Here is a 16,226-nt window from a genome sequence, read left to right as displayed (position 1 = left end):
CTCAAACTCTCAATCCAGAGAGACTGGAAATCAGCACAACTATGGACCAAAGCTCCGCACTGCATTGACGACATCCAGTCCCCGCTCATGAACCCTCCTCCCTGCCCGTCTGAATCCCATTTACCAGCTCCCGCATGCAGGACTTGAGCCTCTCCCGGTCCAGCCTCGTGCGGGAAGAGTGGTGCTGGTCCTTGTCAGCCAACGTCACGAAGCGCCTGGTGGAAGAGGTCAGCAGCATGAATCCCATGGGAGTCCACGGGCTCTCCCCAAGGAGCCGTGGCCAGCTGGAGCACCTCACTGGAGGAAATGCCCTTGTTGCCCCCAAGTCTTCAATGCAATAGTGGCCAAGAGGCCTCTTTGCACCCAACGCTGAGTGTCATGCATGGGGTGTAGGTACTGATCAGGTACCCGCCTGAGGAGGCTATAAGATTGAGACTTTCACCACTAGTTTGGAGTCTCTGGGGTACAGATGTGTCACCTCACCCATGCTCCAAGCCAGAAGGCAGCTGACATGGCGCTGTGCCAATGGGATGAAATGCTTGCCTGTCATCTGAGAGGATGAGGCAAGGTGACGTTATGCTCACAACCTTGCCTGTAGCCCCGCAGAGAGCAGGGGTCTGCAACGTGCCACCTTTGCCCATCTTTTACTCACAAGCACCCACTGCTCAGCTCTTCCAGGACTCCTCGGAGCCGGCGCTCTGGGTGTGGCTTCTCAGTCTTGATCATCTCCTGCACGTCATTGAGCCCCTCCTCCTGCAGCATCAATGGGGGACGCAGTGAGGGGGTGGTGGGGCAGATCTCCATGGTCGGGAAAAGTCTCCCCCTGAGGTCCAACCCCGTATAGAGCAGCTCTGTGGGGGCTGCCAGTGGGAAACATCTGCTGCTTCTCCAGACCTGCCAGCCTGAGGGCTCAGGTCTGGCACACATTTGGCTGTGGAGACCTGGCTTTGGGTGATGGGAATGGCTCCACCACCCTTCACGAGACTAGCTGGCCAAGGTCCACACTGTCTCGGCTGGACCTGCCAGGCTCTCCCTTTGCAAATCCTGCTGTGATCCTGCCAACATGCAGCCATCACAAAGGCTCCTTGGGAATTAGCTGAGACTATTAAGGAGACTCTGCCACCCAAGTGGTTCACCCCTCCAGACCAGGGAGACAAAGCCTCCCTGCTCCTGCTCCCTTTGGTGGGCATGCCTGGGTCTGACCCATGGAAACTTCAATCAGCTCCTAGGATTTGGACGTTCAAATTGTGGAGCATTTGGCACTGGGAGATGTTCCCCTTTCTGGCACAAGAGATCTTAGCTGCAGAGTTGACGTGCCCCATGCCAGCCCCATGCCCCAAGCCATCTCCCTCCCTCCCCAGCACGCACTGACCAGCTTGTCCGCAATTTTGTCCATGATGTTGGCGTTATACAGCCTGCGGCGCTGGTCCTGCCACCAGCTCTTGATATAGATGCAGGGCTTCTTCTCAAAGTATGGTAGGTGGAAATAGTTCCTGCAAGAGGAGGTAAAACAGATGCTCAGTGGTGGTAATGCTCCTGGCCAGGAACAGCCCCTGTCCCACACCTCTCCTCTCCATGGAGGCAATGCTGTGATGGGGAGGGGGGGTATAAAGGAGGTCAGGCATGGGAGAGAGGGGGCCAAGGTGAATTGCACCCTGAAGAACAGAAGCTCCAGCTCTCCTAGAACCCTTCTCAATGACAGAACTGGGGTGGATGGGTGCAGTGCCCAGGGATTGCAAATTTACCATCTCAGACCTGGTAGCCCTGAGAGACACTAGAGAAGGTCCCACCTCCGTGACCTCACCCTTAGCCCAGCAGAGAGCAAACCTCTCCAGCGTGGCAGCAGTGTGAGCAGGGAAAGGGAAACTGAGGCATGAACATCCTTTTCTGAATGCTGGTGAGCATATCCCACAGTCCCCTGCCCTTCCCAGCAAGCAGAGCTCTCTGCCCTTTGCAGTGCTGACAGGTTTCCATACTCTGGTGGGACGGAGGGGTAATAGACATGGTAGAGTTAAAGGGAGGACAAGGCTGAAGAACATGTTCATGCTTCTTGGCTGCCTCAGCACCAGACATGAGCTGGAATCCACCCAGTGTAAAGCCACTGCAGATCCCTCTGCACCCTTAGTGAAAAACCAGCTTCAGTTCATCCTTCTGAACCCATTGGGCTGTTTCCAGCCAGCAGATGCCAGCAGAGCCCCACGGGTGAGCATGAGGCTCCTGGTACCAGGAGATGGAGACATGGTGGACAGAGCATGAGAGGCAGAGCCCAGGGGACAGGCTCAAAAACAACATTGGTGCTTCTCCCCTCTGTTCGGCATACACCTTGACAAAGGAGCTGGTGAGCCCCAGGTAGACACGTCTATCTGATGTGCAAATGTCCTCGATTCAGTGTGGTTTGTTTAATTTCCCACTTGAACTAAGTCAGGAAGTTAATTCTATTAACATCTACCTACTGCTATAACACAGTTAAAATCCACTTTAAGCACATCTCATCAGCTTAAATCCAATTAGCTTTCCTTTGTACCAGCCCTTTGTATTCAATCCAGGCTGTGGCTGAAGCCCAGCCCAGACATCCCAGGACATATGTGCTGATCCTGTTCAGGTTGGGGCTTTCTGATCCAGCTGCTTGGGGCAGAAGCACCCACCAGAACCTGGATCTCATCCATATTTTAGGGTGACTGTCACCTGCACATAGAATCACAGAATGGTTTGAGTTGGAAGGGACCTTAAAGATGATCTCATTCCAACCCCCCTGCCATGGGCTGGGACACCTTCCACTACACCAGGTTGCTTGAAGCCTCATCCAACCTGGGCCTTGTAAAGCAGACCAAAAAAAATACTAAATTGTTGTAATTTTATGGCTGGAGGAAGCGAAGCAGAGAGAATAGAAGCGATTTGTCCACTGACAACCAGCTGCTTCTTCCGGCAGACCCAGGGTAGGACCCAGTTCCCCGAGCCCTGGTTCAGCTACCCACCAGAGTGTGGCTGTTGGTGATTGTATGTAATGGTGACAGACAGATTGACCAAAACTAGGGAGACTGAGAGGATTTTGAGTCTTTTACCCCAGTCTCCTGCCTAATACATTCTCAAGAACTTTCTCCAGCAGTTTTTTTGTGTCTCCGGAGAAGAGAAGGCTCCAGGGAGACCTTCGAGCAGCCTTCCAGTACCTAAAGGGGCTACAAGAAAGCTGGAGAGGGGCTTTGGACGATGGCGTGTAGTGACAGGATGTGGGGCAATGGCTTTAAACTGAAAGAGAGGACATTTCCATGAGATCTAAGGAAGAAATTCTTCCCTCTGAGGGTGGTGAGGCACTGGACCAGGTTGCCCAGAGAAGTTGTGGCTGCCCCATCCCTGGAAGTGTTCAAGGCCAGGTTGGATGGGGCTTTGAGCAAACTGGTGTAGTGGAGGGTGTCCCTGCCCATGGCAGGGGGTTGAACTAGATGGTCTTGGAGGTCCCTTCCAACCCAAACCATTCTATGATTCTATGATTCTATGATTCTATGATTCTATGATTCTATGATTCTATGATCTCTGCCCAGTGCACTTCAGTGGCCAGGTGGACATGCTTACCTGTCTGTGACCAGGGGCTTCATGGGTTGAGATGAGGAAACAGAGACCAGCTCTCCATCCTCATCACCTTCATCCTCACTTGAGTTCTGAAGCAGCTCGGACTCCTCCTCGTCCCCATCTCCTCCCTCTTTCTTCCTCCGTAGGATGGGTTTGGTCATGCCATCGATCTGGTTCCCATAGTTACCTCAAGAAAAAAAAAGTGAAATAAAGTCACAGGGTTGTAACTCCCATGGGGCTCAACCTCTTGGCTTTAATTCAGGCTGGACAGAAGTTTTCTGTGCAGGGACCATGAGGGACAGTGGAGTCCAACTCTCTGAAACTAAGCCCAGGAACCACAAATGAGCTATGGGTGTCTGTCCCCTGCTCAGGTCCCCTCTGGAGTCAGTACGAACACACACTGTCCATTTGGTGGTCAGACTCAAGAGGCACAAAGCCAGGGCAAGAGAGGGAGCAGTTCCACTGGCCATAGCACACCCACACCAGATGAGGGGCTCCGTGTAGCTTGTGCTGGTAAAGTAGCCATCACCTTCTCTCTAAACTGAGAGCCCTGCACGCTCTAGCATGTGTTAGCATGGAAAATGGGGAATAAATCCTGCTCTTGGTCTCATCATACCCTGCATTCCCTGCCAAGCATGCTTCAAACCCACCCTCCTCAAAAAAACAGCCAACCTATGGTGACCTCGAAGTTGATGGGTTTGTCACCAATCTTCCTGTCGATCATGGTAGCTTCCAGGAAGGCTCCAAAGAGAAAGAACTCCTCCATCTTCCCAGTGCAGTTCTGCAGGAAAAATCCCAGGGATCAGGGCTGAGCTTGGACAGAGGAACACCTAAGAGGGCAGGTCCTCTCAGGCAGAGGGGTGCATCATTCTGCACCTCTGAGCACCCTTATAAGCTCTGTGAAAGCGAGATGACTGCTGGGGCTTTCAAGAGGACCACAAGGGTCTTCTCTCCCCAAGCCCGAGCCACCTCTAGGCTCACTGCAGAGAGAGTTTAATTTAAGATTTTAGCCTAACTTTTAAATGTGCTGAGATCAGTCATCCCTTGCACATGAGGGACTGTCTACAGGACATTCTGGATCATGAGCCTGAGTTCATTCATAAACTGAATGAATCAAACAACACCAAACCAAACCAAACCAAACCAAACCAAACCAAACCAAACCATCTGCTTGGATGCTCATTCAGAACTGGAATGGCTTTATTCCCAGGTGGCTTCATTTCCCCTGGAGATGAATTAAAGCCACTTCTGAAGGAGAGCTTTCACACAGAGTGTGCACTGCCATCAGACTTCTCCATCTCTATTTCACACCCTTGGCTCATATGAATTGACATATGTGGGCATCCCCAGGTAGGACAAGGCTGGATGTGTCCGTTTATGCAGGCAGCAGCTTTGCAGGCTCTACAAGTCAGGACTAAAGCCGTGGGGCTTCTGTTGTTGGGAAAGAGCCACTCAGTTTCTCTGACCAGTTCCACCTTGCCAGAATTGGTTGGGAAATATATTAGCTCTTGGCTTCTGTTTGAAACCCATCTTCAGTCGGCATTAGGAGATGGGTCTCTTTGTCCTTGTTTAACTCGCAAGTGGAGAAACATCTCAAAGCTTAGGATATTCCCTCACTCAGATATTCCTTCTGCCCATACTCCTAAGAGAGGTGAGCATTTGAACGACCAGAAAATCTGAAATCCTTGCAAGGTTTGTTTTCATTTTGCTGGGGGATCCAGAACATTTAAGTAAATGAATGTAATTTCACTAAATGAAATGATAATCTGAGAGAGTTGGAGTTGTTCAGCCTGGAGACGAGAAGGCTCTGGAGAGACCTTCCAGCAGCCTTCCAGTACCTAAAGGGGCTACAAGAAAGCTGGAGAGGGGCTTTGAACAAGTGTGTAGTGATAGGACAAGGGGCAATGGCTTTAAACTGAAAGAGGGGAGATTCAGACTAGATAAAAGAAGAAACTGTTCCCACTGAGGGTGATGAGACACTGGCCCAGGCTGCCCACAGAAGTTGTGGCTGCCCCATCCCTTGAAGTGTTCAAAGCCAAGTTGGATGAGGCTTTGAGCAACCTGGTGTAGTGGAAGGTGTCCCTGTCCATGGCAGGGGGGTTGGAACTAGATGGTCTTGAAGGTCCCTTCCAACCCAAACCATTTTATGATTCTATGATTAAATCCTCACTTTGTGAGGCCAAAAGATAATTAACAAAGAGGTCTGAGACCCAAAACTCACCACTGGCAGCTATAGGGTTAGGGGCGACTTACATCAGCAACTGATGTGGCCTGCTCGACTTGCACCTCGGTGGAGCTGTTGATCTCCGGGTTGCTGGTGTCCAGGATCTCCACAGCAAGACTCATCAAAAGCCTGGCCCGGAAGGAGACGCCTTCACCCAGACCCTCGTTCAGCTCTTGGTGCTCATCCATCAGGGTGTAGTTCCGAGTGGAACCATACATGTTCACCCACGCGGGGCCAAAGGTGGGCAGGAAGCCTGCAGTAGATTGGACATGCACATAGGGAAGGGGATGTGCAAGGAGGATGGCCTTTGCCTCAGGGTACAAACTCACTCATGGATTGGCATCACTTTCCTGGTCTGTGTATGGTGATGTGTGTGTGCATGGAAAGACACGATTGCAACCATGCATGGAGACATTTCTGCAGTGAAGGAAGTGATAGGGATGTGCAGCTCACCAGCCCAAAGACAGACGTGAGTCTTCCATTGGGTGAGTCTCCCAACATGAGAGTCAAGAAAAAAGAACCCCCCGTTAGTCCCCTTGCTAGGGTCATCTTTGTTTTCACATTGGTCTTGCCTACGCATGCTGGTATGCTCATGTGTGTGTGAATGGAGGAACCTGCCAGATATTCATTGTTCTTGGCAATGAATTTTTTGTTCTTGGGCGTCTTTGCTTTCAAGTATCAGACTGGAGGCTTGTGACGGGGCTTGGTTTTCAAAGAGCATGTGTTCAGTGATCTCAGAAGACCACTGCAGCGAATAAAAGTCTCTCCAGCTGGGCACCAAGAAGCATCTATCTCCAGGAGCAGGGAAGGAGCCTAGGCTACTTTGCTAACTCTCTGCCAAAGGGATGTCTCTCTACCGTGAAGAAGGTAGATCAATCTGGCCCTTGGCTTAGCTTTACCTTTGTCTCCTTCGTTAGAGATCTTCCTCAAGTCAATGAAATGGGTACCAATGGCCACATCATTGACTTTGTCTGAGTCTCGGATCTGGATCTTTATCCGCTTGCACAATGGAGGGAACATTTCCGTGAAGACTATTTGCTCGTTCCAGAGAGGCTCATAGCTGCTCTTTTGTATGGATGTCTTCCCCTGCCGAGTGGGAGGAGACAGACGTTTGATAAGGGTTTGAGCTCCCAAGCCATTCCTCACAACCTGAACTGCTCCCTCGCTAATGCCCACTGAAACACGCATTCTGTCTCATGACTCTCCTCTCCCAAGTAACAAACTCCTTTCCTCAACTGGAGAGTGCTGCAAACCCATCATAGTCTACACAAGAGAGAAGAAACATAGCAAACAAGGTGGCTTCGCCATGCATCTCAGCATCTACGTGCCAGGACAACTGAGATCATCTCTGGCCACCTGTACAATGTCTGGTCCTGCTCACGTTACCTCCCAGGGTCACCCTGGTGCCGCATGCAGCCTGCTCACCTTCTGCCCTGCAAAGACCACCTGCACATAGGGGTCTACCAAGTCCTTGTTCTCCCCAATGAGAGCCTTCTTCACATTGGCCATGATGCTGGTGTTCATTCGGGGTAGCCCCTCTGCTCGATAGATCTTGATGTAGAAACGAGCCCACTGCCTCTCCGGAGGAACCCCATCCGGGAGGAGGAGGTTCCTGCAACATCAACAGGTAGGGTTGAGAACAGGAGCTGGGCTAGCAGGTTTGTCAGGAGAGGTTACCAAAAAGGGAGAAGCTGCCCCACATTCTGAGCACAGGCTCCATGGAGGTGGAAAGATGACCGTTTCTGCAGCGTATGTTTTATTGCTGTTCTGTTTCTGCCCATCCTCCTGTTTTGGGGTAGGGAGTTGTGGTTTTGTAAGAAAAATCTTAGAGGAGCCCCTCGAGGTGTCCCTGGGACAAAGGGCATTGCACTAAAGGGGTATAATTGCTATTGTCAGTGGAGTCTAGGGGACAATTAAACTCAGCCTAACTTAGAAATCTAAAGCAGGCCAGATGAATGAGATACTAGAAGAGCCTTTTTTCTTCATCAAGGTACAAGGGGAGCTCCACCAAATTGTTTTTCTTGGCACATTTGGCTTTCCTCTTCTGGGGGAAGAAACGAGAGCCATGGGGGATGCCATGAACAAAATAATTTTTAGAGGAATTGCTGGAGTTGTCCATGAGAAAGTGGGATATCATCACCAATACATCATGGAATGATGACCCAAAGTTCTTCAGGTGATGCCTCGAGCCCTCAGGTCCCCAGCAAGTCAGGAGAGCTGCACTGGTATTTTGCTACTAGTCTGGGTTTCTGACCATGTGGTCAGAGGCTGAGAGGTAGACTTGAAAGCCTGTGGTTACACTTGGAGATATTGAATTGACTTGAAATGCTTTGGGGCTGGAACTAAGTTTTAAACTCTCCTGATTTTTCTTCCATAGCCTTTTAGATGCTCTTGGGAGTCACAGAGCCCTGCCCACCCACTAACCCTGGGAAACTTCATCCAGACCTCCCTGCTCTGCCTTGGCAGTGAGTGATGAGACCCTATCCCATCCAAGGGCCAACAGGAGCACTGGGTAAACAGTGGGGACACCAGGTTGGTTGACATCAGGCTGGTGTTGGTGTAGAGAGCTCAATAACCAGTAGACGGTCTGACCTCATAAAAATGGCTGGTTTGTTCTTGATATGGCCTGGATTTGCACCAGAAATCTGCCACGTGTTCTCTCTCTGAAAAGCAACTTATTGGTTGCTCTGATTTCATTGCACAAGGTAGGTATGGATACTATAGAAGAGCTGTCAGCCTGATCTGGTAGAGATGCTGTCCTCATTGTACAATCCAAGGTAAAGAGACATCAAAGTGGCTGAGAGAGTTGGGGCTGTTCAGCCTGCAGAAGAGAAGGCTCCGGAGTGATCTTATTGCAGCCTTCCAGTACTTAAAGGGGGCCTACGGGAAAGCTGGAGAGGGACTTTTTAGAAGGATATGTAATGATAGGACAAGGGGCAACGGATTTAAACTGAAAAAGGGTAGATTTAGATTGGATATAAGAAAGAAATTCTTCACTCTGAGAGTGGTGAGGCACTGGACCAGGTTGCCCAGAGAAGTTGTGGCTGCCCCATCCCTGGAAGTGTTCAAGGCCAGGCTGGATGAGGCTTTGGGCAACCTAGTGTAGTGGAGGGTTTCCCTGCCCATGGCAGGAGAGTTGGAACTAGATGATCTTTAAGGTCCCTTCCAACCCTAACCATTCTATAATTCTATGATTCTATGAAAAGTCATTCCCAAGCAAGTCTGTGTGAAGCTGGCTCTGCAGATCCTTACCCTTCAATATCATCCTCGTCCGTCTCATTGGCTTTGTGTGGTGTCTTGATGTTGTCCCCTTTCCCTACCACAGCGATGTCACACTTTAGGTAACCTTTCAGCCCAGCAGTGAGATCCTCAGGGTCGGAAAGGATGGCCCATTTGTGGTAGAACTGGTGCTCTGGAAGCCAGGGGACAAGACAGTCACTCATCAGAATGAGGCACAGCAATTACTGCGGAGACTGGAAATGTAAGAGACATCTTCAGGTGTGAGGAATTCAGATAGAAACCCCTGAAAAATTCATTAGGAAGATGGGTCTCACGTTGAAGGCAGAGAAGCAATGGGGATAAACAGACTGAAGAAGGATGGAGCCTCTCCATCACTGGAAGTCTTTAAGGTCTCAGGTGCCTTTTGGATGGAGTTAGAAAGACTTCATCCTTCTGTGGAGCAGGGAATCAGACTAGATGCTCCCTTAAGGTCCCCCTCATCATTTACTGATGACCCCTGAAGTGCAGACTCTGGGGCTTCATTTACATCTTAGCTCTTGGGGTCAGTGATAGAGGCAGAGTGCTGCAACAGGCATGACATAGGAGCAAGGAAAAAACCCCCAGTGATTTTGGAGGTATCTTTTCTGAAGGGATGTCTATGTGTTCAGCTCTGGCACGCTGCAAGCATCAGGCCCTCAAAGAGGCATTGCTCTTCTGTTTACCATCACTGAGCGACACAACAGCAGCTCTACTCAACCTCTCTTTTTCCGTTGCACACCAGGCATCTTCCTTTCTTGGTTTAAAAGCCAGCGACAGAAGACAAGGTCCATTCCATGACCTTCAGCTATTTGGAAGGCTGATACCTTGCCTAAGCAAGTCACCTTGGGTCTCCTTCCTCAGGAGGTCAGTGGATAGACACCAGCACACCCAGAAGGCATCTCAGCTGTAACATCCTATTTTGGGATGGGATATTTAACCTTTTCCGGAGGTGCTGAGTGCTCCTTCTTGACCATGGAGGGAGCCCAGATGACTTGCATCTAGGACACTAAGCTAGATAAGCATCATCCAAGGACACGAGCACCTGCCCGGTACCTTGCAAGGACATTTATCCAATGGTGCAGGTACTGGTTGCAAACAGTATTTACATACCAGGTTGGGTATAAACTGTTCCAACATCCATCTTGAAGGAGCCTACTAACGTCCCACTGCGCAAGAGGTTTTTTGAGTGGATCACCTGGAAATCAAGAGGGGGGAAAACAGGTCAGACTTTTTTCCATGGCCTGGAAGCCATAAAGCTCTTTGCAGAGGTGTTCAGTGTCAGTTGGGAAAGGAGCTGATGCGTTTCCCTTGGTCTGTACAAGGACACTAAGAGGCACAGTGGGGTTGGCAGCTCTTGTATACTTGGATTGAATAGAAAAAACTGCAAAGAAATCAATCTTTGAAACAAGATGCAGTTTTCCAGGCACTATGGAAACAAACACTGGGACATTGACCTGAAGAAAGGGTCTTTAGGATGCTTGAAATCTATGCTCTGATTCCCTTTGTGAGAGAAATTGTACAGCTGGTCTGCGCATGGGACTATCTCCAGCACATACACAAAATGGGCTGGTATCTTCCAAAAGCCCCGCAAAAAGGACAACACAACCACGCTCACTTACAGACAGCTTGATGATCTTGTCGAACATGACATCTGGGGGGACGTGGAAATCGAAGACGAAGTACTGAAAGGGAAAGAGTGGTCATGAAGACAGGAGAGCCGGGGCGGGTTCTTTTTGGGTTGGAAGGCAGTACTACGGGGCACGCAGCAGCTAGAGAAACTGGGACTGCCTGGAGGAGCATCCTGCAGCACATGACGCGGCAAGGATGCATCCGTGAGAGTCCCAACACTGAGAACCTCTGCAGTCTGGGGAACCAGGAGGAAGCACTAACTTCTTAGAAAAACAGAATAATTCAGCATAGATCAAGTGAATGCACTTTTTACCATTTTTTCGCAAAATACCAGAGGGCAAAGGTTTCATTTCTCCTTCTGCGTGATTCGAGATTTCATCTCATTCTGACAAGAGGTGACAGAAGAAAAAAAAAAGAAAAAACCCCAAGTGACAAGAAATGACATTTAATTGACTAAGGCAAAGTAGACCCTGAGGAGCAGGTAGCTGTGAGCATCACCGGAGGACAGACTCACCTCATTGTAGTAAGGGCAGTTGGTCGACTCCTTCATGGATGTGTATTTCTTTTCCTCTCCAACCTCCACGCAGACCACGGGGTCCATGTTGAGCCCAACCAGCTGCCGGGCCTCGATGATGGTGATGCTGACCTGGGGAGAGGGATTCACACACCTTCAGCTCCTGAGAGCAGTGTCAGATGCCACTCACTGCCTTAACCCCCGTCGCCCCATCTCCCATTTTTTGAGGCATTTTCAGTTCAATGGTGGCAGCTAGCTCTGGGGTCTACTGGTCCCGCTCAAGACACTGGGCAGCTCAGACAAGCCTGAGCATGCTGCAACATGGTGTGGGATGCAGGAGACCTCGGGCATCTCTGTTGCTTCAGCCCCAGAGCATGGGTGGCTTCACACGAGGTGTAAAGTCAAATGGATTTAGCTAAGCTGTGGGAGCTCTGTTGGTGAGACGCCAGTTGACTTCACTTCCTTCAGCTAGAAATCACAAACGGATGATCGTTGTAGGTCCCTTCCAACTAAAATATTCTAGTCGAGTCTAGTCTATTCTATTCTTTATTATTTCTGGAGTATCCCCACCATTTCATGGGTCAACTCTCCTATATGCCTGCATACACACCTGCCATTTTATTGAAATTAAGTACTCCTGTATGTGGTACATGAAAAATAAATTAGGTCCAACAGAATATGAGCAAATCATCCAGATGAAACATTTGCATGTATTTATGACACAGAAGTTTGTAATTCATAATTCAACCCACCTTCTGACATTAAATTAATATTGGGGATTTAGACCATATCTAAAATCCTTCCTTTCAATGTTTAATTAGCATTAGGAATTCCTTCTTAGATTATAACTAAATTTCTTAATTTAAATAAAAAACTAGAGGTATATTTCTATGTAGGTAACAAATCTTTCAATTTCCAGCAACCTTTCTTCCAGAGTCATCTCTTTAAAATCTATTACAAGTTGGTGGTGGGACAGCTAACCTCCAGGTTTCAAAGCACAGAATCATAGAATGGTTTGAGTGGGAAGGGACCTCAAAGATCATCCAGTTACAACCCCCCTGCCATGGGCAGGGACACCTTCCACTACACCAGGTTGCTCAAAGCCTCATCCAACCTGGCCTTGAACACTTCCAGGGATGGGGCAGCCACAACTTCTCTGAATTCTATGATTCTATAAAACTTCTCTGGGCAACCTGTGCCAGTGCCTCACCACCCTCAAAGGGAAGAATTTCTTCCTTAGATCTAATCACAATCTCCCCTCTTTCAGTTTAAAGCCATTGCCCCTTGTCCTGTCACTACATGTCCTTGTTCAAAGCCCCTCTCCAGCTTTCTTGTAGCCCATTTAGGTACTGGAAGGCTGCTGGAAGGTCTCCCCAGAGCCTTCTCTTCTCCAGGCTGAACAACCCCAACTCTCTCAGTCTGTCTCCATAGCAGAGGTGCTCCAGGCCTCGGATCATCTTCGTGGCCTCCTCTGGACCCACTCCAACAGCTCCATGTCCTTCTGATGCTGGGGACACCAGAGCTGAATGCAGCACTGCAGGAGGGTCTCACGAGAGCAGAGCAGAGGGGCAGAATCCCCTCCCTTGACCTGCTGCCCACGCTGCTTTGGATGCAGCCCAGGACACTGCTGGCTTTCTGGGCTGCAAGCGCACATTGCTGGCTCATGGTGAGCTTCTCATCAACCAGCACTCTCAAGTCCTTCTCCTCAGGACTGCCCTCAATCCATTCTGCACCCAACCTGTACTTGTGCTTTGGATAGCATCCCAAACCTTCTAGGGAGGCTTGCAGCCAGGGCCATCTCTGCATAAAGACCTCCTCTCCACCCCTGCCGCGACCCACACCAGCTCCTGGAGATGACTTTCCTGGGCCCCATCCTCTTCATAGTCAGCTGTTCCACAAAAGCCAGTTACCAAAGAAAAGCAGACATAACGGAGGTCAGCCAGGCACCTACCTTGTTCAGGAATGAGCCCAGCACTGCAAATCCGGTTATACTCCAGAAATCAGTCATTTCCGCATCAACACCAACCTAATGATCCTCCTGTTTGCAGTAGCCAAATAAGTGGACCCGGTGGTCCTCTTGCCTCTTGCTTGTAATTTGTTTTGCACCTTCCCCCTCCTCTTTATGTTCTTTATGTTCCCCCCTCCTGAATCAAGCACACTCATTCCCTGTAAGCTTTGCAATTTGGTCCACAGCGGATGCTGCAAATGTTTTGCAATAAATCTCTAACAAAGATCATTATTTGCATCGTTTCAAGATATCCCCAGGAACGTGTTGCTGTGCTGAGAAGAAAGGACATTAAGCTGAATTACTGCTGAACCAGCATGACTTGGGCGTAGTGGTTGATGAGTAGCTCAACATGAGCCAGCAATGTACACTGCAGCCCAGAAAGCCAACCGTGTCCTGGGCTGCATCCAAAGCAGCGTGAGCAGCAGGTCAAGGGAGGGGATTCTGCCCCCCTGTTCTGCTCTCATGAGAACTCCCTGCAGTGCTGTGTTCAGCTCTGAGGTCTCCAACACAAGAAGGACATGGAGCTGTTGGAGCGGGTCCAGAGGAGGCCACAAAGATGATCCAAGGGCTGGAGCACCTCTGCTATGGAAACAGACTAAGCGAGTTGAGGCTGTTCAGCCTGGAGAAGAGAAGGCTTCAGGGAGACCTTTCAGTAGCCTTCCAGTACCTAAAGGGGCTACAAGAAAGCTGGAGAGGGGCTTTGGACAAGGGTGTGTAGTGACAGGACAAGGGGCAATGGCTTTAAACTGAAAGAGGGGAGATTTTGATTAGATTTAAGGAAGAAATTCTTCCCTCCGAGGGTGGCGAGGCACTGGCACAGGTTTCCCAGAGAAGCTGTGGCTGCCCTATCCCTGGAAGTGTTCAAGGCCAGGCTGGATGAGGCTTTGAGCAACCTGGTGTAGTGGAAGGTGTCCCTGCCCATGGCAGGGGGGTTGGAACTGGATGATCTTGGAAGGTCCCTTCCAACCCAAACCATTCTATGATTCTATGACTTGGCGAAAACGAGAAGAGGAGCCAATGTACGAATCATTCTGGCACGAGTAGTAAAAGAAAAGGGAGCAGCATGGATCATCCTAGCCTTGGGAAACTAGATGTATGATTCTTCTAACTCTAGACAAAGTGTCAGGAACAGAGCATCACTGAACAGGGCAAGAGCAGCCACATACCAGCCTGTTTGAGGAAATTCAGTGAGTAACCTATCGCCAGCCTCACCGATCTTGAATACTAAGCAGCATATTGAAAGCTCTTGGGGAGTAAGAGAAATGTATTGGAGACAGCCTGTTTCAGTCACAGGTTAATTTGGGCTTTCTGGGCTTTGTAAAATGAAGAGAAAAAACAGTTAATATTACTTGAGTTTATCACTCAACCGTTTAAATGCCAGCTCTTGGAAAACTGTGTTTTGTGAGAGCAGTGTGTTGAAACTCAGCACAAACTTGTTCCCTGCAAAATGTTTCCCCCCGGGTTGTGACCCCCATGAGCTGAGGTTGAGGGCATTACATTGTCACGTACCTGGTAATCCATTGGCCTCCCAGCACTCGGCTCCATTTTGATGTCAGGCTTGGACCTTTGGAAGGGCAGAAGAAACTCTCAGTCAAACCACAGATGGACACAGGGGTGTTGGAACTGGATGATCTTGAAGGTCCCTTCCAACCCAAACCATTCTGTGATTCTATGAATTAGACCTTCTGCAAGCTGTGACAGAGGATTTGTAGGATCACCCCTCAAAGTTCCTGCCCTCTTTGAATCTGAGGAATATAAACCCTTGGGGGTGTGAAACACCACTGAACATCGGTCCTTTTTGCAGCAGGTCAGATGTTTCCAAAAAATCATCGGCCGCATGGAGCAATGTGGTTTCCATCATACCCCATCTCAGGGGACATGTGGTTGTGGGGTGTCGGCCAATGTGCCTTCACCTCTTGGCTTGAACAAGCTCACATCTGGCTCTCACCTCTTATTTGAGACATTGGTGGTGACAGCTGTGACAGAGGCCAAGGAGATGGTGTCTGGCTCCAGTCCACATCCCTGTCTCATGGCTTTTCGGTCCAGGTCTTCTGCCTCCAAAACAGCAGGTTCATCTGCATAAAGGAGACAAAAGAATGTCTCTTGTTGTTTCCACTCAGTGAATAATTAAAGGCAAAGAGAAAGGTAACCAATACGTCCTGTCAACCTCACCTGATAATACAAAGAACAATGGTCACCAGGTCAGGTCATGGGTAACCTGGTCTAAAAAGGGGTTGAAAAAAAGAGTTTCGCCTGGTGTGACACATTATTCTGCCTGGGCAGCGTGTCTCTATATGGTTTTGTGAAGGCAGAAAGAAAATAGAAAATGAAAAAAACCTCCAGACTTCAAGGGGTGGAACAGCATTTGATTGAGTGTTGCATCTCTAACGGCCAGAAGAGCAGTTGCAAAGACAAAGGACCATCTAGCTTTGGGGTAGAGGTGTGGAAAAAACAGGAGAAAGGGGTCATTTCCCAAAAACAAAAATTGCTGCAGGAAGAGTCAAGACCTCAGATCCCACTGGCACTGAGACACAGCTGTTTCCCTCCGTTCCACGTTTCTACTGGGAGAAGTTGCTGAGATGCTCCTTTCTTGTCCACAATCCTGTGCATGTCGTGTCTGCCCCTCTTACCTTTGCTTTGGTCAAGAAATGACCACAAAGCAGAAATGGTTGGGTTTTTTTTGTCTTTCTGTTGGGCCAGAAACACCAGTACAGCTGTTGGGTCGCTGGTTTGCTTTGGTGGCACTACATCCCTTCATGCAGCACAGACACTGCTCCAGGGAAACACATTCCCTGTCTCTTTACTAGCCTAGGCAGGCTCATAGCTTGCTCCAGGAGACTGGTGTGCTCCAGAAGATCAGAAATCAGGTTTTTCACCATAGTCTGGCCTGGTTTTGTGAGATAACATGGGCTTCAGCTGAAGCAAGGGAAATGTAGGCTGAGTATTAGGTAAAGGTCTCTGCCAGGGTTGAGACACACACACTACTGCAGGTTGGGTGGGGAAAGGGTGTCCTGAACTCAACTGGG

General features: G+C 49.4%; 1 protein-coding gene across 5 annotated transcripts in view; it reads right to left on the bottom strand.

Annotated features, from left to right (window-relative positions):
* Nucleotides 1–16,226, bottom strand: part of OTOF (otoferlin) — a 110,929-nt gene that overhangs the window by 26,812 nt on the left and 67,891 nt on the right. For all 5 annotated transcript variants that reach the window (XM_086624725.1, XM_086624714.1, XM_086624722.1 and 2 more), the window contains 14 exons: nucleotides 15,149–15,275; nucleotides 14,710–14,764; nucleotides 11,193–11,324; nucleotides 10,669–10,731; nucleotides 10,160–10,244; nucleotides 9,044–9,203; nucleotides 7,217–7,403; nucleotides 6,691–6,877; nucleotides 5,821–6,044; nucleotides 4,240–4,348; nucleotides 3,571–3,754; nucleotides 1,373–1,493; nucleotides 653–753; nucleotides 125–215 (listed from right to left, as the gene is read on the bottom strand). In XM_086624725.1, coding sequence (XP_086480851.1) covers nucleotides 125–215; nucleotides 653–753; nucleotides 1,373–1,493; nucleotides 3,571–3,754; nucleotides 4,240–4,348; nucleotides 5,821–6,044; nucleotides 6,691–6,877; nucleotides 7,217–7,403; nucleotides 9,044–9,203; nucleotides 10,160–10,244; nucleotides 10,669–10,731; nucleotides 11,193–11,324; nucleotides 14,710–14,764; nucleotides 15,149–15,275 — 1,826 coding nt within the window. The remainder of the gene's footprint in view (nucleotides 1–124; nucleotides 216–652; nucleotides 754–1,372; nucleotides 1,494–3,570; nucleotides 3,755–4,239; nucleotides 4,349–5,820; nucleotides 6,045–6,690; nucleotides 6,878–7,216; nucleotides 7,404–9,043; nucleotides 9,204–10,159; nucleotides 10,245–10,668; nucleotides 10,732–11,192; nucleotides 11,325–14,709; nucleotides 14,765–15,148; nucleotides 15,276–16,226) is intronic.

Source organism: Tauraco erythrolophus, chromosome 2 (assembly GCF_009769465.1).
Source record: "Tauraco erythrolophus isolate bTauEry1 chromosome 2, bTauEry1.pri, whole genome shotgun sequence".
NCBI lineage: Eukaryota > Metazoa > Chordata > Aves > Musophagiformes > Musophagidae > Tauraco > Tauraco erythrolophus.
The sequence above is the reverse complement of the archived record's forward strand: the minus strand, read 5'-3'. Positions and strand labels throughout refer to the sequence as shown.